A 23,576-nucleotide genomic window follows, 5' to 3' on the forward strand; every position below is an offset into this window, starting at 1 on the left:
CTTTTGCATACCAGTCAATAGATTTATTCCTCTACCATATTGTCTCATCTCATCTAAACTAAACAGTCTCACTCTTTTCAGTTTTTTTATATGGAAGTGCCTCTATTTTATCTCCCTTCACCGAACTTTCTTCTATTACTGCCATATCTTTCCTGAGATAGTGTTACCAGATCTCAAAACAGTGTTCCATGTTGGGGTGTACCATAAATGTGTATAACAGCATCAGGAATCTCTCTCATTCTAATGTTTCATGTGAGTCTCAGTTATTATAAATCTTCATGAAATTTCAATTGAAAAGTTTTAGTCTGAGCAGTAAACAGCATTTTAAAATGAAATTACTCAGTCTCTTTAAATGTTTTCAAATATTCCTTTGAGCACAGTGATGGACTAAGTGCCAATAATTTTTCAAAAATTAATTATGCAACTGAAAAACCAGCTTTCCTGAGCACTTGAGATACTACTGTATCTCGGTGTATCACACTGGTTTGAAGGAAGGAATGAAATGTAAATTATTTGATCCCAGTTCATTAAAGGATGTGGATGTATGTGCATGTGTAGGCTTGTTGTAAAAATACCCAGGTTTTTTAAAGGCGAAGTGAAAGACTTGATCTATTAGGTTTCAAATTGCAATACTCAGAGGTTTGTTTTTCTGCTGTAGTTGACAAACTTAGACTTCAATAGTGGAGTAAAACAGATCTCAGAATTTGCGTCTTAGCAGATAAGTAAAGGAGCAACTAACTTTTACTGGTATATCTAAACATATGTTTTGTTAAAGATTTGGCCTTGCAAAAAGTTGTTAGATTTTTATCTTTTAAAAACATTTCAGTTTTCCTTTAAGGGTGCAATTTCAGCCTGAACTCTTGAATGTACAGGCTTCGATTAAATACAATGTTTTAAATGAAATATTTTTCACAAGCATATGACTGACTAGAACAACTCTGGGTGGAAATGTGTTCTGCTCTATGTATTTTTACTATGTAATTTAAAAATCTCAAACGCATCTTCCAAATTTATATCCATGGAGAAATTTTGGTTTACAAAGGAAATGCAGCATTAACTATATCACCAGCACATACTGCAGCCAAGACAAAATCATATTGTCAATTTTAACATCTTTTATTTTTATATAAAGATTTTTGTTCAAAGTAAACCAAGATATGCTCAGATTAGGGAAATGTATCCTTTGTTCACACTGTGCAGGATGTACTAAACGGGGTTTGTGTAAAGCTGTTAGTTTTGGACAATTCTGCAAGTCACACAGCCAAAACAAATATGGGAAATGAACTTTACATAATATATACTTTTGTTAATCTCTTAGTGAAGCTAACTCCATCTTGTGGTTGCATTTAGATAATCATTTCTTATCTGCTGATTTGGGGTTGTTTTTTATTTTTATTTTTTTTAACTGTAATGAACTTTTACGTTTGGCTTTTCAGAGTCTGACACAGAATCCAAAGAGTTGTACAATCTCCACTTAAGCATTGGTAAACCTGTAGTAAGTATGGTCTTTGAAATGTTATGTATAATCCTCTGATTGTATACTTTCTCTTGATAAATAACAAATATTAAAAACAGTATTAAAGCATTTTCTTCAATGATCTTTTATTTGAAATGCTTTCATTGTTTTAAATTGAGAGTACATGCTTTAGTGGTTGGAGCTTGAGGCCAAGCATCAGGAGCTCTGTTTTCCATGCCCAGCTCTGCCATTCACTTGCTGAGACATCTGGAGCAACTTACTTAATCTCTGGATGCCTCAATTTCCCAGTCTGTAAAATGGGGATAATACCTGCCTCTGAGATTATTTAATCTTTGTAAATGCTTTGAGATCCTGTGATGAAAGGCACTCTGGGTCTGATGCAGACTGTCCATTGACTTCACTGGGTTTTGGACTGAGCTCAGTTGAGTGCAAAGTATTTAAGAATATAGAGGTACTTGCAAAAAGTAGTGTATCATTTTCTGTTTTATTTAAAATCAAATTGGAGCATAGATTTGAGTATTTTCAGACTGTTTGGGACCTTGGAATCTTATGGCGATATTTTAAATAGATTATAGATTAAAATTGCAGTCTAGTACATGTAACTCCTTCTTCTGTGCATTAATTATACAGAGTGTAATCTGCATTGTTTTGCTCCAGCTTTCCCACCGTTCATTATGTTATGGTAACGTTGCTGTTGCTACTGATTCCCTGTGGGTTTAGTGCCAGAAAAAACTGTGCAAACCTTATTTTGGAGGAAATTCAGAGTGCTGTGAAGAACTAAAACCAAATGGCAAAAAAGGCTTTTTAGTATTTGGACCAAATCTTTTAGATTTGAGCACCTTAAAAAAATCTGTACTGAGAAATTTAAACAAGTGGCCAAATTTTCAGAGGTGCTGTAGTCAGTGGGAACTGTGGGTACTCAGCTAGAAAATTGAGCCATTTGTCCGTGCGTAAACACACATCTGGCTGCCTGGGTGTGTTTTTTTGTTTGGTTTTTTTTAGGGTTCCAAATCTGAAAACTTTGGCTTAAGTACTTAATGCAAACACTGCAAATGAAATAGAAACTTCACTTCACACCTCAAGACCATTTAAATATGCCCCTGGTCTGTTTATATAGTGCCCTTGATATGAGCACCCTAGAATGATTAATAGTTAAAATTGAAATTAAAGCTCAGTAAAGTCCTAACTTAAAAAAGACTCAGCACTTCTACTAACTAAAAGTAAAGAATTCCTCCAGTGAGAAATGAGCAAGTACCATGTTAATGACTAATATATCTTTATTATAGCAAGCAAACCTATTTGCGTTATTTGTGGTTTTAAAAGGTTTCTGATATACAAGCAAGATCAGCAGTTCTGTCCTGGAATCTCCCAGTTAGTTCACAGAATGGAGAAAGTCATAGTCTCACTCCAGCAACATTTATATTTGAAGTAGCAGTATCCAACAGCGGTAAAAATGGAAAATTTAAATCTGTCTATATGTAAGTCTGGTTTCTTAATTTAAGCACAATACATATGTTCAAATACAATGACATATATCAGCAATGTTTTTATCAGGTGTATGTTGTCTTGAAGACCTTTTTTCACATGCAAATCATTTTAAGTAATATCAATAGGCCTTATGTATAAAGGGGATATTGGGCACTTTGACACTAAAAGTACATTATATAGTTTTATTTTGCAATAAGCCTGTGTTTTGAAGTACATGGGAGAGCTATCACTCTTTTGTTCCTACAGAGGAGAAGAAACAACAATTACTCTTCCTGAACTCAGACCAGCAACAGATTACCATATCAGGTATGTACTGGAAATTTCACTAACTGTGTAGGAATACCCATTACCGTTATAAATTAGAATTATTATTTGATTTCTTCCTTCTTGAGATGGATGGGATTATGAACTATTTACCAGGGTTCTATGTAAAATGTGATTGTGTCCATGCACTAAGAAAAGGAGTACTTGTGGCACCTTAGAGACTAACCAATTTATTTGAACATAAGCTTTCGTGAGCTTCAGCTCACGAAAGCTTATGCTCAGATAAATTGGTTAGTCTCTAAGGTGCCACAAGTACTCCTTTTCTTTTTGCGAATACAGACTAACACGGCTGTTGCTCTGAAACCTGTCCATGCACTGTTATTGTTGCCGCTTGTGTACTAATATTGTCCTATTTGTAATGCCTAAATTGATAAATATCCTGCCTTTGCTGGTTAGCATTTTTGCCTACCGTTGTCCCTCTGCCTGTCTCCTCTCAGCAAAAAAGGAGGAGTTAAGTGGATTTCCTGAAGTTCCATGCTACTGCTCTAAAGGGTAGAGCAGGAGTCAGCAAGAGGGAGATTCTTCTAGACTAAGGACAGCAACAAAGAAAAGAATAATCATCAGCCCTCCTGGATCTTTTCACATGTCTAGGGGGAGCAGAAGAAGTCTCTGAGCTAATCTGTGTTAAGGTGAGAGGAGGCTTCCAAACTGCTCTCCTATGAACCTTAATAGTACTAGAGGAGGGGAAACTGAAGCTGGTTGGAGTAGTGGGGGAGCAGACCCCTCAGTGGCAGAATGGAGTATTTGTGGAGAGAAGAAGAGGCTTGCAAGAATCAGCAGCTGCCATCCAGAGCTCTTAAGGCCCATCAGAGCAAACAAATCCTTGCCCCTGCAGTGCCTAATTATGCAAGAAAGGAGACTGGCCGGAGTAGTGAGTTTGGGGGCATCCAACAGCAGAAGGGAGGCCCATAATAGCAGGAGCAGGACAGGAGAGGGATTAAAAATAGTCCCATGCAGGGCTCTACTCCAATATTTGTTGGATACAGGAGAAGACAACTCTTAAATCCTACTGCAAGAGAAACGCCACTCCTATAATTTGCAGAATGTTTTTCAGTGTGCTGCATAATTCAGTGCAGTCTTGCTGCATAGTTTAGGTCTAATGTGCTGCATAGATCACGAGGGCCACCTCCAATCTAAGCAATATGAAACATGCATACATGGTGGAAGACAAGTAGGTCTGGGACCTTCGTTCTGCATTTACTTAATTTCTAGTCTTGTTCAAGAGTAGTGTTATCTTGGAATGTTTTGTAGCTCATCTGAAAATCAGAAAGACAGTGTTCTTGAATTATTTCACTTGCAGTTCTAAATATATTGGTTAGTTAACCTCCCTCCCCCACCATGTTTTGGATGGTTAACAGCAGCGATTTTAGTATAGCCATGATTTTAAGTCTGGCAGCTTTATCTTCTTCTTTCATGTGTGACATTGTGGCCCTCCAAGAAACCACTGTGATAGTCTTTGAGGGTTCTTGAGAGGTAATCCAGTTTTTCCCTGGACATCCCTTCTACATTAAGTTGGTATACTCAGAGGACTGGCCCAACTGTTCTTTTTTGGTCCTGGAAAGGGCGGTTTGAGGAAGTATGATCGTTCTTACGTTCACTGGGAGGTCGGCAGTCACCCACAACTCCTTGACACTCAATTCAGTAATGCTATGCGCATAGTGTTGGTGACACTCAAATCTACTCCAGTTGACTGGCTCCCAGTCCTATCACACATCCAGCCTCCACAGATTAGACTATCTGCTCAGACATCTCGCTTTCTTAATCGTGTCAATGCAAATACGGGGATCCCACTGCACCATGACCTGCAGAACCTGCCAAAGACAAGATTAAAATCCCACAACCCTCTATGGAACTGTATCAAGACCCTTACACCCAACTTTGATCCTGAGCCTCAATGGAGAATCACATGGAGCATTTTAACCACTCAAAACAGACAGCTCATCGTTGATCCTGTTGAGGAACCACTGGGTTTTGATTTGTCGGAAAGACTGGTGCAGATTGAATCGCATCAGGACATCTCATGGAAGATATGGACAAACCCTAAATGGAAAATGAGGCAAACACCTGTATGCAACTGTGGTCACCAGGCACAAACTGTAAAGCACATATATGAATGAATGTTCCCTTTGATCTTTTGCTGGGAGCTAGAAGGACATTCACCAGCTCACTGCTGTGGCAATGTGCTGGCTATCAAACTTAGATATAAATTTGTAGTTGTTGCTACCTACCCAAGCCATACGAAAGAAGTAGTAGCAGTTAACCTCCATTTAAGTTAGTAGTTTGTGCGATATATATAATACAAATTTACCTGGAAGACTTGTACCTGAATAATTTGAAAGTTTCATTTAATTTATTCATTTTCTATACCCTTGAGTCTCAAGGCCTTCTAGCATATTTGAATATAAAGTAATCCTCTTCTGCGGTCTCATCCATCCGGTAACATTCTTTAATATAGTTTTGATCATGAATCCGATATGCGTTCCATCGTTTACTTTGTCATAGTGGTGACATCTTGACAGTCTGCCAACTGGGCTCGTGTTAAATGTGCTCCTTGAAAAAAGGAATTCATTTGAAAATGGTTTAACATGAAGTTGTTTACTTTTCTCAAAGGTCTATAGCAGGTTTAAAATTGACTTTTGCTTCTAGCTTTAAAGATGAAGCTTGTTAACTGTAAGCCTCAGAGATGCTGAATTGTTTGATTCAGAGGAACATCAACAGTTAGAATTGATTCTTCAATGCTTTTCATATTTAAAAATATAAATGTAGAGCTCATGAACAGTGCCAGATTGACAGCCCTCAAGACTGAGTTCCTCTGTCCACAAAATGGTTAAATCCAAAGAAACTGCATTGTGAGCATTTCCATGTTGCTTTTCCAACGTGCCTTTATCTCCCTTACACTGCCAACGACAGTGGCATTTGTGGTGGTGATTTTTGAGACATGAATACCAGTCCACTAGGAACTGGAATGAGATCATAAACTCACTTCATTAGCCCTCTCTTGGACAATTACAATGCTAACAGTGTGAGCTATTCTTTAACCAGTGGTTTAGGGAAGAAAGACTCTGTATTACACTTCTAATACAACAAGCCATCTACTCTCCTTTCTCTACCTTCTGCCTCTGATTAAGTGCATTTCTTAAAGTGATTCTCCATGTTCTAAATTTTAGGATATTCATGTGATGATGATCTTGGGACACTTCATTAATTGCCTTTTGTCATTCAGAGTTTCAGCAACAAGCAGTTCCATAAAAGAATCTGTTTCCGAATTGGTGAGTTTTACTACAGAAAGCTGTGAACCAGACCCTCCAACTGCACCTAAACTAATCAACAGAACGAAAAACAGCTTGAGTTTACATTGGAAGGTAAATAACTTGGCAGGGATATTTAAAATCTTGAAAAAGCAAAACATACTATTTCTCTTTTTTAAAGTTGGATTTTAAGTTCCTCAGTGAAGATTTTCTCTACAGTATAGCTGAAATCATATCACTTCTCCATCTCCAGGTCATCCTGTTTTCTTCTGTTACTTATTCAATATCCTTTGTATCCCATTAATATGTGAGTTGGTAGAATGCTTTTTTTCAGCATAAAATACATGTATTTTTGCACTGACAAAAGACGTGTATGACCTAGAATATTTGGAAAAATACTGAAATGATTGCATGTGAGAGAGGGGAGCATCAACACTTCTAATGCTTAGGTCCCGGTGTGGTAGATTAAATATCACAGAATGTCGAAGATATCTCTGAAGCCGAATTCTATTATTTTAGCCTGGTTTATGCATCATGCTCTCCCCCCCTCCACCTCCAAGGCTAACTCTTGAATAGACCATGCAATGTATTCTATACAGAAATGTTATAATACATTGTGTGTTTGTTAGGCTGTTGAGTTTTGTAAGGCTATCCCTGTTCATGTACTTGACTGAAGAATGTCTTTGCAATTACATATGGCTCTCGATTAATGTAGATTCACGCTCAATAAACATACATTGTCAACCTGATTTTCAAAAATACATACAAGTAAGTGCATAACTCTATTACAGTTACACATGCTGTCATCACATGAGCAAATGCCCAGTTTGTGAGCACAATTGTGGTAATGTGTGTAAAGTAGGCAAGTAAAAATCAGAAAATCAGTGTCACAACTCTAGATGAGTTCCCTCTCCTAGATGCTCCAAGCCATTACACAAGACCCAAACAGAACCTTTGGTCCCTCATGCTCTTGGCTTCCTGGGGCTGGACAGAAGTGATGCAGTGTCTCTCTGGCTCTGGGCATCTAGGCCCACTCTCCAAGTGTAGACCCAAAGTCAGATATTCCTTTTGGCGGTGGGGACCCTATAGACCAATTGCATTAGGGCCTGTGCTCTCCAGAGCTTCCCCAGTAGCTGTTGGGTGATCCAGAGTTCCACCAAAGCTGTGGACTTTCTGGTTTACCGTTACTCTCTTTGGAAAGTACATGATGTAACACAATAACGTAGACTCTGCAAAAGAATTTCTAAACCGACACACACGAGATCTATAGAAAAGTAACATATACCTTTGCATGCAACACCCTGCCTCAGTTTACTCACCCTTCTGAAAGTCCTTTGGGTCTTAGTGTTTTCCAGGGAAGTCAGGATTCTTCTGCACCATTCCTCCTTCTGCCCAGTCTTGTCTTCTGGTTTTGGTCTCTCTATGCATGCACAAAAGTCCTCCAGCTTATAAGCACAGTTTTGGTCATGAGTTCCAGCATGAGACCTTGTGCCCCAGTGTTGCTACATTCATGTCTCAGAGGAGGTAGTGGTGTGATAGGAGTCATTAGCAGAGCAGTAGTCCTTCCAGGGAGGCTCCATTGTCCTGCTAGTGCAAATTTCATCAATTCATGTGGGCATTAATATTTGTCACATTGAATGGCAGAAACCAAATGCCAGTACCCCTCTCCATAACACAAAAGGTATGATGCAAGTAGATAGTGAAAGACATCCAAAAGTATATAAACAGAGTTCATAAATCAAACTGGAATTCATAAATTCACATACATTCCCAAACTGTCACAATAAGGTCTGAAATGATCACTGAAAGGGTGCTTAAATATAAGTGTATTGCGAGAAAAAGATGAGATATAGTGTGGACTGTATAGTTAAAATTAGTTTGCATCGTCTTCACTTAGTTATGTCTAAGTAACACAGTTGGAAACCCTATCCTTGGTATTAAAATCTTTCCTTTCAACATCCAAGTGTCTGTGTAAAATGAAACTCTACTTTTAAACCTTTGATCTTCTCTTTTGTTTCTTTATTTCAGTCTTCAAATGATAATGGTTCCAAAATAACTAATTTTCTCTTAGAATGGGATGAGGTAAGCCCTTTATTTTTATGATGGAAAAGTTTGCTTGCAAATATGAATGCTTTGCAGATATGAGTGAATATGTATATTGCTTAAGTAGATACACGCTTTTTTATTGTGCCAATCAATATATTTTTTTGTGGCTAGCCAACTTTAAAATAACAAACAAAACTTGGGCCAGTCTATAGTGCTACAGCTATTTCAAACAGAGATTCCATTAAATTACTCTGAGAATACAGTGTTAAATTGTAAACTGTTTGATTTATTTGATTTTTTTTGCCATCCTAAGTAATGTTCATAATATATCCATTATTAGTGAAGAGAGCATTATGGGTCCATTTCATAAAGGCAATCATAAACGTCACTTAAAATTTTGAGAAGTTCTTACTAAAAATGTGTTCTGTAATGATTGGACAAAACATCAAAGGATTAACATCTTAGTTTGTGTAGGTATCCAAGGAAGTTTGGATGCTTATTGCTACCTTAACTAAGGTTATGTCTAGGCTAGAAACAGTTCCTGCTGTGTAATTGACAAGACAGCCATCAGCCAGCGTAAGTAACGCAGACATACTGCATCACCCTAACTACACTGACATAAGCCTTACGCCTCTGGTGGAGGTGGAGTTATTATGTCAGTGTAGTAGGGCACTTACATCAACAGGAGGAAGGCTGCAGTGTAGACACTGACATAATTAGGTCAGTGTAAGGCAACTTATGTCGACCTAACTGTGTAGCATAGACCAGTTCTAAGTCTCAAATTTTTGAGTAGCCCTTCCTGTAATCCTTTAGGTTATTTTCCTCTACATTCCAAACCCTCTTACCAGTAGGCCTTGGTCTTTCTAGCTCTAATGACCATCTTTCCACTCCAGGAATTCTGCTATATTGTAGTCTGTCTCCCCTCCTTTCCCCATTAGTGACGTATCCTCAGTTGTAAGTCATTTGTTTCCATGTTTGGCTGGTATCCATCGTTGAAAATGTCAGGCCACTGGCCTTCTGATTTGAAAAGTGGTCTAATATAAAAAATAAACAGATCACAACCTGCCCACATGTAATATTTAGGTTTAATGCTTTTATTAAAATTTTGAATTAGTGGAGTAACAGGAAGGTGGAGAGCGGAGGAGATTAAATTTAACCTTAAAAATAGTCCCTATGTAAAAGTTACTTAAGTCTGTCTTTATTTTATTTGTTTAAAGGGAAAGAGTGGAGCCTTCAAAGAATGCTACTATGGGAATCTAAAGCAATACAAACTAACCAAACTTTCTCCTTCTACAAAATACTTGCTCAGACTAGCAGCTAAAAATGACATCGGAATGAGGTAAAATGTGGTGGTGGTTTCTCATTTTAATTTCTCAACAGCCCAAGCTAATAATGTTACTAACCTTTAAATTTAACTTTTCAGTGGGTTTAGTGAGACAGTGATATATTATACAGCAGGAATCGTCCCTTCACCACCACTGCCCCCTGAGTTAACTGAAGCAGGAGTAACATGGTTATCATTAAAATGGAGCCCACCTAATGGCATGTCTTCAGATGACTCTCTGACTTATACTTTAGATATGGAAGAAGATGATTCTGTAAGTTGGGTTTTCTTAATGTTTTGATGAGTAGTCTGTAATTTTAAGTGTAAATGTAACTCATTAAGATTATCCCAAGTGTAATAATACGAAACATTGCACTACAATTAACAGTTCATAAACACGGTATAATTAATAAAACAGCCTTTCATAAAGTGGAAATGCTGAACTATGTAAAGGCCTACACTATCTAATGATAAAAAAATAATTAAGCATAATTGCTGAAGTTGCCATCCTCTTCTGTTTATGAAGTAATTCACCTTATTAGAGACACTTTATATAGTATGGAACCATATAGACTTGGTTAGAAGTGTCCCAGGGAAATTCAAACGGTTTAATGCTTGAGAAATTGTGGGGACCAATTGCTGCTCTTGTTTTTTACCAGGAGAGTTGTTAGTGACTGTATGCCTGTTCTTAATTTCTGTGCTTTACAGGGTTATGGTTTTCAGCCAAAATATAATGGAGAAGAACTCTCATGCACTTTACAAAATCTAAGGAGGAGTACTTCTCATAAGTTTAGGGTATGTGCTAAATTACGTATTTGATTTCCTTTTATTTTTATTGACCAATATTGTATTTCTGAAGCTATTTGCTCGTAGCACTTGTTTGGTGTTTCCTAACCATATACAATAGCAGGCTAACCTAGCAGTAGTAATTTTTCAGTGGGATTACATTTTTATTTTATTATGGTGTCAGAGATGTTTTAAAAATAATTGCCTTTCTCTTTGATCTTTGTTTGCAAATTAGTCTGATATTGTCCATAGCAATCAATATATTATATTCATTCTTAACAGCTCTGTGCCTGTAACAATGAAGGGAAAAGTATCCCAAGTGAGGTAGTAGAATACAGCACAATTCCTGATAAACCTGGACCACCAAGTAAACCAAGTGTAAAGGGAAAGATCCATTCACACAATGTGAAAGTTACATGGGGTAAGTCAGCTTGTGTTAGTTTTGTCTTCCCTTGCTCCTCGGAAGAGAAATGAGCCTATAAGGCAGGGGTGGACAAACTACGGCCTGGGGGCCACATCTGGCCCTCCAGACGTTTTAATCCGGCTCTCGAGCTCCTGCTGGGGAGCGGGGTCCAGGGCTTGTCCCGCTCCAGTGCTCCATCCGGGGAGTGGGATCGGGGATTTGTCCTGCTCCACACGGCTCCCAGAAGCAACGGCACATCCCCCCTCTGGCTCCTACATGTAGGGTCAGCCAGGGGATTTTGCACGCTGCCCCCACCCCAAGTGCTGACCCTGCAGCTCCCATTGGCCGGGAACCTTGACCAATGGGAGCTGCAGGGGTGGCGCCTATGGACAGGCAGCCTGCAGAGCCGCCTGGCTGTGCCTCCACGTAGGAGCCGGGGGGAGGGGGGCATGCCATTGCTTCTGGGAGCTGCTTGAGGTAAGCGCTGCCCGGAGCCAGCACCCCTGACCTCCTACCGTACCCCAACTCCCTGCCCCAGCCTGGAGCAACCTCCTGCACCCCCAACACCTTATCCCCAGCTCCACTCCACAGCCCACACCCCCAGCTGGAGCCTTCCTCATCTCTGGCCCCCCCTAGAGCCTGCACCTCCAGCAGAGACCTCCCCCCCCCCACCCCAAACCCCAATTTCATTAGCATTCATGGCCCGCCATACAATTTCCATACACAGATGTGGCCCTTGGGCCAAAAAGTTTGCCCACCCCTGCTATAAGGTATCAGTAAAACAAATTTAAAATAGCATAGAGAACTGGTCTAAAAATAGACTATAGTCTGTCTCCATGCAGTTCTTTTCTTCAGAGAAACTTCTAGCCTAAATGTAATCTCCTTAAAAATACAAATCTTTCTCCCAATTCCATCTCTTTTCAAGATGCACTAATGACCAGCTATTCCTTCAGAATATATTTACCAACCGAGAGATTATTTGATTACCCTACTCTTAACTTTGAGTGTGGCTTCCAAGAAAAGTTGCAGTTTACACATTAAAACTTAGTCTTCATATAATATATAAGTAGCAAAAATATTTATTTCATTCAGAAAAGAGTAGCAGAACTTTAGTAGCTGGCCTCTCTCTCCTCATACTCTTACTGGGAGCCCAACCCACCCTACTGATGTCTTAAAATGTGTATAATATTTCATAAAAACGGATTCTGATAGAATCCTTATGTTTTATGCTCTGTCTGAACATGAAACTTTCATATTTCATCTTTTATTGCAGTATTATTGCAATTCCAGTTTAACTTCCCATATGAGTATATTCCACAATGAAAAATACTGTTCTGAATAGTTGATTACAAGATGGTACATGAACCTCATGGTTTTTTCTAAACTTTTGAAATTCATTGTAACTAAAATGTAACTGTCTTTCAGATCCACCAAAGGATAATGGAGGATCAGACATTTCTAAGTACTTCCTAGAAATTTCAGAAACTTTAATTGGTAAGCAATCATTGAAAAGGCCTAATTCAATTTATTGTTCACTTCTATTCACATGTAAGTATGTATTGTGATTACTGTAGCAATTAGAATGTTCATTTTGTTATAGATAGGAGTAGTAGTTAATTACAGTAAATGCTGTTTGTATGCATAATTGAACCAATTCAGGATTCAGTTTTTGTTCTGTGATGTGTGTGCCTTAAATTAATGAATATGGGGAAAAGTTTAATGTTTTAATGTAACAAAACCTTCCCCATGGATTGCAAATTGATATTCTTTCCTTTTCCCGCAGGAACTAAATGGGAAGTAGTGTATAGTGGTTCCATGAGAGAACATGTGTGTGATCATCTCAAGCCTGGTACTTCATACAAACTGAGAGTTTACTGTGTCAGTAAGGGAGGTGAAAGCCTGGTGAGCCAAGAAGTCACTTGAAAAGAATAAACACATTAGGCCTTGAAAGTAGTTTTATTTCTCCTTTAGTAAAATAACATTGTGCAGTGTTTCACAACTGTAACTGTAATATAATATATGTACACTTTTGCTAGGCTTCTGATGTTCTGACTGTACAAACATCAGCTGTTCCTCCTGGACCTTGCCATGCTCCATGCCTGATTAGCAAAGCTAAGCCCAGAGAAATAACTCTACAATGGGGTAAGGACCAGTGTTTCTGTAGATAAACATTTTCCAAGTTTTGAACATTATAAAAATAGAAGGCTAAAAACAAAAATGATCCCACAAAACTAAAATTGAAATATCAGGACACTCATTCAAAAACTTGAAAGCTTATATAATTAAACTCAGTCAAAAGGAAAAACTGTAATGCACAGCTCTTCAGTTATACTTCGTATAGCTTGTGGGGCAGTTGGTATATTACTAACAGAACTTTAAGGAGCAGCGAGCACAGAAGTTAAGGAACAGTATGCTATGGTTAGTCTTTACCCTTTATCTGTTTGTAACTGGCAATTGAAAGCAAAAATAAGTTGTTGCTTTTTTATTTTTAGCCCTGTAAAGGGGAGAAGTAAGAGATAATATGTATAAATGCCCGATCAAAAAGATTGATATGAATCTTTTACTAACTGACAGCTGTTTTTTAAAAGGGTTAGAGGCTTGTGAATTGTTGCAGCTCAGATAGATGCTGAAACCAAACATCTGCAAATGTATTTTTAGAATTAGTCTAACTTATGGTTTCATACAGACCACCTTGAAACTGTTATTAAAATAAGAGCTGTTGGGTTTTGTATTAATGCAACTTTATATTTCATAGATCCCCCTTCCACAGATGGGGGCTCAGAAGTAATAGAATATGTTGTAGAAATGGCAAACTCTGAACAAGATGAACACAGACAAGTGTATCAGGGTCAGATGACAGAATGCACAGTGAACAGTCTACTTCCTGGGAGAATGTACTGCTTCTGGATAAGAGCAGGAAATAAAGCTGGGGTAATCAATCTCTTTATATAATCAGTTTTTGTTTTGCAAGTAACTATACAGGTACTACCACTAGTAAGATAGCTATATATTAGCATCCTGGTGGTGGTGTTTGCAGCATCTCTGTGGCTTTCCATATTAGTCCCATTGAAGGACCAGTTTGCAAAAGCCCTTCTGGCAAAGAGAAGACAGTGAAATTTATGTGCAAGATCATAAGTGGCTCAAAGAATAGTTAGGAGCCCAACTGTCCTTTATGCCTTCCAAAAGTTTCCCCTGATTTTGCAGTTGGAGTTTTGTCCCCGTGACCCCATTTCTGTTATGTCCCATCTAGATGTTGCAGATCACTTTAAATTTACAGTATGTGATAGGTAGGGTAGTGGTAGTGTTGGGCAGAGAGGATACCTCCAAGCTATACTGGGTTGGAACAAGGGATTGGAGCAATGTTCATCACAGAAGAGTCCCTTTAGAGCAATGCCACTTGCTTTTGGAAGCAAGATGTGACTGCAAGGAAAGGAAGATTGGGGGAGCCATGCATACACACAAAATTGAGAGGCTTACCACTGTGCAGAATCCTCTGAGTGGGAGCTTTTTGGAGGTTCTGTGTGCACAAAACCAGTTATGTGTAGCAGGTGCCCAAAAAGCTCCAGTAGGAGTTATGAAGTTAAGTATTGTGATGCAAAATCTTAGTAACTATCAAAATAAAATGGCATCTTTTATTTTCTCCAACCTGTGCAAATGTGCATTTGTCCTATTTTTCTGTCATTGCTATACTCTTGCAATTGTATTTCCTTCTAGTTTGGCCCTCTCTCTGAAAAAGCAGAGATTTCTACAGCTGCAGGCCCTCCTGATCAGTGTAGTACACCTTTGTTAACCTGTAAGGCTGCCACCTGTGTAGTGGTCACTTGGGAGGTAGGTTTTTAAAATTTTTATTATTAAAGCTTTAGAATTTCATGCATCATATGTAGCACATAAGTAAATTCACAAAGAGAAGAATTGAGTATATTGATGGAATATTTCAAATGCTTCCCCCATTTTACCAGTACTCAGGCAGAAGTCAGCTTTGAATAATTTTGTTTTGTAAATGTTCTCAGCTACAGATTTTGTTCTTGTATTGAGAAAATGGAGTGATATTTAAGCCCTTCTCATGTTGTGGGTGACTATTTGCTGTTAGCACATTTTCCTTAAGTAGTGTGCACACCACTGTTACAACTAGTTACTGGAAAATTATGGGACCAGATGGGAATTGCAATCTTTGTGAAGAATGTTCCTGTTTCAGTCAAATGGTGTACTTATAGCCATGCTGTTGACTACCTGGAAGGTCTGAGTGTTACTTATGGAACGGTTTTCAAACTGAAAAACCTCCATTTTGCATGCTAGGACTGTACTATTAATAAAAGTGTTCTGACACCATTGTTTACTAGCATAATTTCAACAGTAGTGCCTTGTGTGAAAAAGCACTACTGACCAAAATCAGGTGTGCTATAGGGTAGATATGTGCAAACTTCTCAATGCAGTTTTTTGTCAAATTACTCCTGTTCAATACTTGTATTCCCTGTAGCCAGGAGCGTCATTTGTGTAGTGGTTTGAGGAGGACATATACCCTTTTAGGAGTAGGTAGAAACCAGCCAACTCATTTCACTGATAAATTTACTGAATCCACACTCTTCGCTACCCATTCCCCGTTGATATAATCTTAAATATATATTTATAATTACAAATCATGAGCTATCTGAAAGCTAATCTTTCACTGACTTGAATTTCCCAGAGTCCTGCATGCAATGGTGCTGAAATTTGTGAATATAGGCTGGACTGGGGACAAATGGAAGGATCAATGCGTATCATATACACTGGCCCTTGTCTGAGCTATGAAGTGAAAGGTCTTACACCTGCAACCACATATTATTGCAGAGTACAGGTATGAGAGGCTTCCTTTTGTATGTCACTTTAAAAATCAAAACCTAAAGATAATTAGCATCTGAATAAGTACTTCATCTAGAAACTAAGGACAAAGTTCTGGTCCAACTTGTACAGATGCACTGGACGAGGAAAAGGATTTGGAGAGCATCTTCTGTCACTCCAACCAAAGTGTGTACACCTAGGAATAGGATAGTGTTCGATTAAACACTAGACTAATGTCTTCTGCATCTCTTCAAAGTCCCAGATGGTTGTGGCCAGCCATCTTGGGAACATGTCCAGGCCTGTTACACCCGTATGCCAGATGTCCTTATTGGAAGGTGCTCAAGATCTGCAAGCTATTGCTTACTGTATTTTTAAGGAACACAACAAAAAGTGTTTCAGAACAGATTAATCTGAGTTATCATGAAAGACAGAATGGTTAAGGACATTCTGCTGCTGTTCTCATTTCTCTCAACCTCCATGTGAGCTGCATGTACTAAAGTGGAATTTTGCCTTTAGTTCTGGACTGATAAGTTTTCATTATGTTTAGGAAAATGCCATCCTCTTGCAAATTTCTTTAAAGAAGCACAAAATCAAAGCAGTTTCTCAAAGACAAGATAGAAAAATGTGGCCTCCTTGAACACAATAGAATCTCTCTTTCAGGCTGTGAATATAGCTGGAGTTGGATTGTTTGGAGATATTGGTGTGGTAACAACACCAGCGTCGGTGCCTGCAGCAGTGTCTCTACTTCATCTGCTTGAAGAAGATCAGATGGAAAATCCTTGTCCCTTGTCAACGTGCCTTGCCATTCAGTGGGAGGAACCATGTTGCCATGGGTCAGATGTCATTGGATATAATATAGAATATGGGGAAAAGCAACTTGTAACTGTTGGTAGAGTTACAAGCCATATTCTGGAGAATCTGCACCCTGACACTTTGTACAGGTGATTATTCCTTATTTTATTCTGAAACCAGTCTTGTAGTTATTTTAACATACAATGTTCAGGACTGTTTTTTTCCCTCCAGGTTTTTTGGTCTCCTAGTCCACTTCATTAAGGTGAACATGCTGTAAGCCAGAGTGTGCATTTATGTAATGGGTTGTCTTTAGAGTGGTTGACTTCTTTAGAGAAAAAAAAAAACAGAAAGTGAAGACACTGAGTCCGGGAACCCTAAAATACAGCATACATTGTATCGGTATGTTGCTGAGATCACAGCAGAATGAAAAGAGACAGGCAAATATCTGGATTTTTCTCTATTTGTCTACAACTTTATTAGTAAACACAAAATGCAGCAGCCTGACAAGTTAGTCTTTTTAACCTATTCCCTCCTGTGATGGAATCCATCCTAGCTACTTTCCCTAATGTTATGGGGGATCCTGGGACTCTACCCCAACAAACTAAATCAGGACAATTGAAGAGGTCTCCAGGTCCACTGGTTTTAAGGAAACCAGTGTGTAAGTGATTTCCTCTTTTGCTCCAAGAGGAGCATCCTCCTGTGTCTAGCAGAGCCCTGTGGTTAATTATTTGGAAATCGGTTGGAGTATCTCCAAACACCAGATTTGAATAACTGTCTAATTTTCATATATTTGTCCCCTTAACTCCCGTCTTGTCACACTAATGCCACCCTCCTCCACCAGCTCACACCTCCCTGCCCTCAGAAGTTGACAATACAATTGCAGAAAGAAAAAACTTCACAGAAAATCAGGGAAGGAACAAATGGAACATGATTGCGGGTTGAACCCAACATGCAAATACAGAAGTGAAGCTTAAATTCATAACTTTGATAGACACTAATAATCATGGACTGAATAGAGAACCTGGATTTGTCTTATAACAATCCATAACCCATTAATAACCCCTCCTAGCTCCCTTCTCTCCTGCCCTTCCTCCAGCTCCCCAGTGACTGGAGGGGTATTAACGGGCCACTTAACACATATTGCAGGGGACCATTCAAAGTTAACTACTTATGCTAAACAAGCCTTTTCCACCTTCTGTTTAGCTGTGACACTCCTAGGGCATGGCTACACTTGCAGATGTAGAGCGCTGAGAGTTAAACCAGCCCTCGGAGACCGCAGCAGGGAAAGCGCTGCCTGTCAGCTGCAAGCGCACTGACGTGGCCACATTTGCAGCAGCATTGGGAGCAGTGCATTATGGGCAGCTATCTCACAGAGCACCTCTTCCCATTCTGGCGCTGTGGTTTGTGGGAAGGGGGTGTGGAGTGCAGTGCATTCTGAGTCCTGCAGATGCATCGCTTTGCATCCCAGCAATCCCTGTGCTTCCATCCACATTTGGTGCCATCTTTCAACATTTTTTGTACTGCGTGCTGTCTTCCCTTTCGGTCTGCAGGGATGGATCTTGAACTTGTGAGGAATATACCGATGGGTCTCACCAGCATGTCATGAATTGCAGACTAATTACTCGTTAAGCTAGTACATTTCACAGACCTGAAGAGCTCTGTGTAGCTTGAAAGCTTGTCTCTCGCCAACAGAAGTTGGTCCAATAAAACATATGGCCTCCCTTGTCTCTCTTATATCCTGGGACTGACATGGCTACAGCAACACTGCATCCAGCTGTTCTGTCATTCATCTCTATTACCTACATACCAGCTGCAGCTACAGTCAGATGGATCCTGAGAACTCTTTAAGCTCCTGGGAGGGCAAAAAGCCATCTTTGGTCTGATTGCCACTGTGATGATCAGCTAGTCAGTGAAGATGGCCTGTGTGCCCAGTTGCCATGGAATCCTCAAGCAGGCAGTGGCAGCCCATTGCAGTCCCCTCCTCATAAGATCCACTACCTGCACCTGGAGAACTGGAAGCTAGTGAGATTGGCCTACATTCTTACTTACTGCTACAACCCAGCCATTTTGTCTTATTCAGTTGCAAGACTGAGCTGAATTCTCACACTGAGTGTGGTCTGTTTTTCAGTTTACTGATTTCCTCCCCCCCACCCCCTCCCAATCCTTACAGTGCTGAATAACTTTTAAAAAATATCAGAGCTGTGATAGTGGGCAGTATGGTAACATTGCTTTAATTGAACTTTAATTTAATTTGGCCATTAACATTTCCTGGTATCTGGAATGCTACCAAGTGCAAACTGTACTCTGGGTATTAAAGAAACAGTATGGATCCTTGATCAAACTAGTAGTCCCCATCTAGCCCTGTTTGGCTTCTGACAGCAGCCAGTAGCAAATGTTTCAGAGGAAGGTGGACAATTATGGAATTTCCTGCCGATGGTGGAGTTTCTTCCTAACTCCATGAGTGTAGTGTTTTGATTTGTGCCCTAAAACATCTTTAAAAACAAAAAACCCTCTTTTGAATCTGACTAAGCATTTTAGGATTCATGATATTTGGTAACAGTGAATTTTAAAAGCTAATTTGGATTTCCTTCAAATCAGCTTTAAATCAGTTGCCTCTTCTGTTCTGAAATAGTGAACAGGAGCAACTGAGTGATTTCTCTATACTATTATTTGTGTGTTCATCTGTCACGTCCAGTCTGTCATTTCTAAACAGTACCAGTCTGTTCAAGTTCTCTTAATATGAAAGTCTTTCCATGCCCATAATCTTTTCGTCACCCTTCCCTGAGCTTTATTTCTACTGTCTTTTTGAGGTAGGTGTGTAGAACTGGGGATCCTAAGTGCTACAATACAAATAATAGAGCTGAACAGGGCATTCTAGGTGAAGGCATACCACCGACTTCACAAAGGTATCGCAGTATTGTCATCTTTTTTGTCCCATTCCTTGTGTATCCTTCGTTTACTTTTTTGGTTGCCAGGAGACAAGCTGCAGAGGCTTCGCTGAGCTGTCCATAGGATATCAGATAGCTTTCGATAGAGGTTGCAGTGAAGTCCACCAAAGTCTACCACTAGTTCAAATTCTTCCTTTCAGGCTTGAAGTGTGTTAAATAACCCTTTGTGGTTTCAGTTAGCTGGTTTTATTTTTTTTATAAATTAGTTTTTCCTTCTTGGTGTAGAATGCATTGAAAATCTATATTAAAATATTTAAGTCCAACTTCAATTATAGTGCAAAATATCATTGATTGGCTATATAGTTTTTCTATTCTTGGTAGTGTTTCCAGAATGCCAGAAGTATGGTGAAAAGAAAAGGAGGACTTGTGGCACCTTAGAGACTAACCAGTTTATTTGAGCATAAGCTTTGGTGAGCTACAGCTCACTTCATCGGATGCATCCGATGAAGTGAGCTGTAGCTCACCAAAGCTTATGCTCAAATAAAGGTGCCACAAGTCCTCCTTTTCTTTTTGCGAATACAGACTAACACGGCTGCTACTCTGAAAGAAGTATGGTTGGTGCTTCTACAACACTGGTCATGGACCTTGGCCTGAAAAGGTTGGACACCTTAAAAACCAAGGTGTTTCCTTTTTTGTTTTGCCTGTATAATTATGGACTTCTGTCCTAACAATAAAACAAACAACACTTCAAATTCTGGAACTGATCTTTCATAACTGTGGCTTTATTAGTCACAAAATATCTGTGTTTTTACTAGAAGCTTCCACGGAATGCTAAGAAATATCCACATATAAGCAGTAAATCTCTGCCACAAAGAGCTCACAATCAAAGAAGACAAGCAACATCTCAAGAATAAATTATGCCAAACCAAACTAATTTCCTTCTTTGACAGGATTACTAACCTAGTAGATGGGCCGGGGGGAGACGACAGCAGACGTGATATATCTTGATTTTTAGTAGGCTTTTGAGACACTTCCATGTGACATTCTCATAAGCAAATTAGGGAAATGTGGCCTAGATGAAATTACAATAAAGTGTGTGCACAACTAATTGAAAGACTGTACTCAGAGTAGTTATCAATGGTTTGCTGTCAAAGTGGGAGGGTGTATCTAGTTGGGTCCCAACGGGTCGCTCCTATGTCCGATACCTTTCAATATTTTCATTAATGACTTGAATAATGGAGTGGAGAGTATGCTTTTTAAATTTGCTGGTGACACCAAGCAGGAGGGGTTTAAGGACAAGATTAGAATTCAAAATGACCTTGACAAATTGAAGAGCTGATCTGAAATCAGCAAGATGATATTCAGTAAACACAGGTGCAGAGTGCTTCACTTAGGAAGGAAAAATCAAATGCACACCTACAAAACAGGGAATAAGTGGCTATGGTAGTAGCACTGCTGAGAAGAATCGGGATTATAACAGATCACAAACTGAGTGTGAGCCAACAATGTGATGCAATTGCAAAAAAGCTGATATCCTGGAATGCATTAACAGGAGTGTCATATGTAAGACACAGGAGGTAATTGTTCTGTTCTACTTAGCACTGGGGGACGGACCTGATGACAGTCCTCAAATGTTAAGGGCTATTATAAATAGGACAGTGATCAATTGTTCTCCATGTCCTACTGAAGGTAGCACAAGAAGTAATGGTCTTAATCTGCAGCAAGGGAGATTTAGGTTTAATATTTGGAAATACTTTCTAACTATAAGGATAGTTAAGTACTGAAATAGGCTTCCAAAGGAGGTTGTGGAATTCTTGTCATTGGAGCGTTTTAAGAACAGAAAGAAAAGGAGTACTTGTGGCACCTTAGAGACTAACCATCCATATGCATCCGATGAAGTGAGCTGTAGCTCACGAAAGCTTATGCTCAAATAAATTGGTTAGTCTCTAAGGTGCCACAAGGACTCCTTTTCTTTTTGCGAATACAGACTAACACGGCTGTTACTCTGAAACCTTTTAAGAAGAGGTTAGATAAACACCTCTCAGGGATGGTCTCAGGGGCTGGACTTAGAATCTCTTGGGGTCTCTTCCAGCCATACACTTCTATGATTCTATATGAAGGGATAAAATTAAATTCTGTATACTTTGTACATTGTAAATGTAAATTCTGGTTTTTTTTAGTTTTGTTAAATACACATCTATATGTAACTGCCCTTCAATCTATTTTAAAAATTAATAGGCTAATAAAGGTTAAAATATCACATCTGTAGGTTAACCTGTAAAACTCAAATGGGGGAGGAGAGGGACTATCATAGTCACAGCTATCATTCTGTCCTTAGTCATCACGTTGTGCCTGTGTTTTACAGTTTTAGATGCTTTACTAGAGAGGGAAGGAGAATTACCAGCTGAACTGAAATAGGGTGAATTAAGGCAAATTTCCTTCTTTTTGTTTTAAGCTTACATCATAACCTGCTTTAACTCTGAACTCTTAAAAATATTGTAACTTGCATGCTTTACCTTCATGAACAGCAGCAACTGTGCTTCCATTCTGCACTACTTAATGTTATTTTTATGCATTATTCAGCATTATTTTATGCAAAATCCCACCGAAAACCTTGTGGTATTTGTCTCACTTGTATTCCAAATATTACCTCAACTTGAAAGAGATCTTAACTCTTAAACTTTTTTTTCCCAAAAATCAACTCTGAAATCTCTAACTGTAGCTTTATAACTTTTGTGGTATTTGGTTCTTTGCAGATGACAATTGACATTTTGCTTCATTGCAAAATATTATCAGGGGCTTGTATAAGATTATTTTAGTACATCAGTAATTGAAATTTACAATCAGTAAAACAGTGTATTTTAGTATATTATTTAACCTAGTAGTTGTAAACTAACAACAAACCTTTTTTCCTCCTCTCTCACTTGAAGAATTAGAATACAGGCCATAAACAACTTTGGAGTTGGTCCTTTCAATCATTCCATTAAAGCCAAAACAAAACCACTACCTCCTGACCCGCCTCATCTTGAATGTGTGGTCTTCAGCTACCAGAGTCTTAAACTGAAATGGGGTGAAGGTCCTGGTAGAGCTTTAATTACCAATCCTACACAGTTCAACTTGCAGATGGAGGATAGGTTTGGCAGGTGAGATCATTACTCTACAATTTGGAACATTCAGAAGCCTGCTAATGTTTTACAGCTTCATGTCCTGTTTTGTAGTCCACTGTGATCTTATCAAGTTAATGGGTATGAAATCAGGTAATCTTATTAGGATGTATATCATAAAACTATTCATTTCCTCAGTTCTGTTAGTGGATATAGTTTACTGGATGACAAAAAATGGAAAGATAATCAAGACTGTCAGTGTTAAGCCCACATGCTGTATAAATTGCATTTGTATGTTTCCTTAGAACTCTTATGGTGGAATCGGATATTCAGTTTCATTTTCCAGTGGAAAAGCTAATTTGGGTGTATCTGATTCATTGTATGACGTGAGAAATTAATACTTAGCATTTGCGTCACATCTTTATTCAAGAACAGTGGTTCTCAAACTTTTGTACTGGTAACCCCTTTCATATAGCAAGCCTCTATATAGTGACATCATTTCCCCCCCCCCCCCCCCAAATTAAAAACACTTTAAAAATATATTTAACACCATTATAAAGCCTGGAGGCAAAGCAAAGTTTGGGTGGAGGCCAACAGTGCGCGACCCCCCCCCGCCCCACGTAATAACCTCGTGACCCCCTGAGGGGTCCCTCTACCAGTTTGAGAACCCCATTCAAGAAAGTAATGAATTGTTACATTGTAATAACATAATGCATTAACCTATAAGTGTACTGTCAGTTTTCTGTATTTAAAAAATATCTGCTCTAATATTAAAGGTTTAGTGTGTGTAATCGACAAATAGGGTGAACAATTCTTTTTTGTCCTATTATAAAAGCGTATGAACCTTCCCCCCCACCCCCCTCCACCCCCCAGAAGTT

The 23,576-nt window shown here is 39.0% G+C and overlaps 1 protein-coding gene across 2 annotated transcripts in view; it reads left to right on the top strand.

The window, feature by feature from the left end:
* LOC144270504 (fibronectin type-III domain-containing protein 3A-like) overlaps positions 1–23,576 on the top strand; it is an 86,219-nt gene that overhangs the window by 55,135 nt on the left and 7,508 nt on the right. For both annotated transcript variants that reach the window (XM_077827000.1, XM_077827001.1), the window contains exons 7-23: positions 1,437–1,495; positions 2,801–2,955; positions 3,212–3,271; positions 6,513–6,651; positions 8,566–8,619; positions 9,801–9,922; positions 10,007–10,181; positions 10,616–10,702; positions 10,976–11,114; positions 12,522–12,590; positions 12,880–12,998; positions 13,133–13,238; positions 13,852–14,027; positions 14,811–14,924; positions 15,781–15,930; positions 16,575–16,855; positions 22,525–22,737. In XM_077827000.1, coding sequence (XP_077683126.1) covers positions 1,437–1,495; positions 2,801–2,955; positions 3,212–3,271; positions 6,513–6,651; positions 8,566–8,619; positions 9,801–9,922; positions 10,007–10,181; positions 10,616–10,702; positions 10,976–11,114; positions 12,522–12,590; positions 12,880–12,998; positions 13,133–13,238; positions 13,852–14,027; positions 14,811–14,924; positions 15,781–15,930; positions 16,575–16,855; positions 22,525–22,737 — 2,218 coding nt within the window. The remainder of the gene's footprint in view (positions 1–1,436; positions 1,496–2,800; positions 2,956–3,211; positions 3,272–6,512; positions 6,652–8,565; positions 8,620–9,800; positions 9,923–10,006; positions 10,182–10,615; positions 10,703–10,975; positions 11,115–12,521; positions 12,591–12,879; positions 12,999–13,132; positions 13,239–13,851; positions 14,028–14,810; positions 14,925–15,780; positions 15,931–16,574; positions 16,856–22,524; positions 22,738–23,576) is intronic.

This window comes from Eretmochelys imbricata, chromosome 9 (assembly GCF_965152235.1).
Source record: "Eretmochelys imbricata isolate rEreImb1 chromosome 9, rEreImb1.hap1, whole genome shotgun sequence".
Taxonomy (NCBI): domain Eukaryota; kingdom Metazoa; phylum Chordata; order Testudines; family Cheloniidae; genus Eretmochelys; species Eretmochelys imbricata.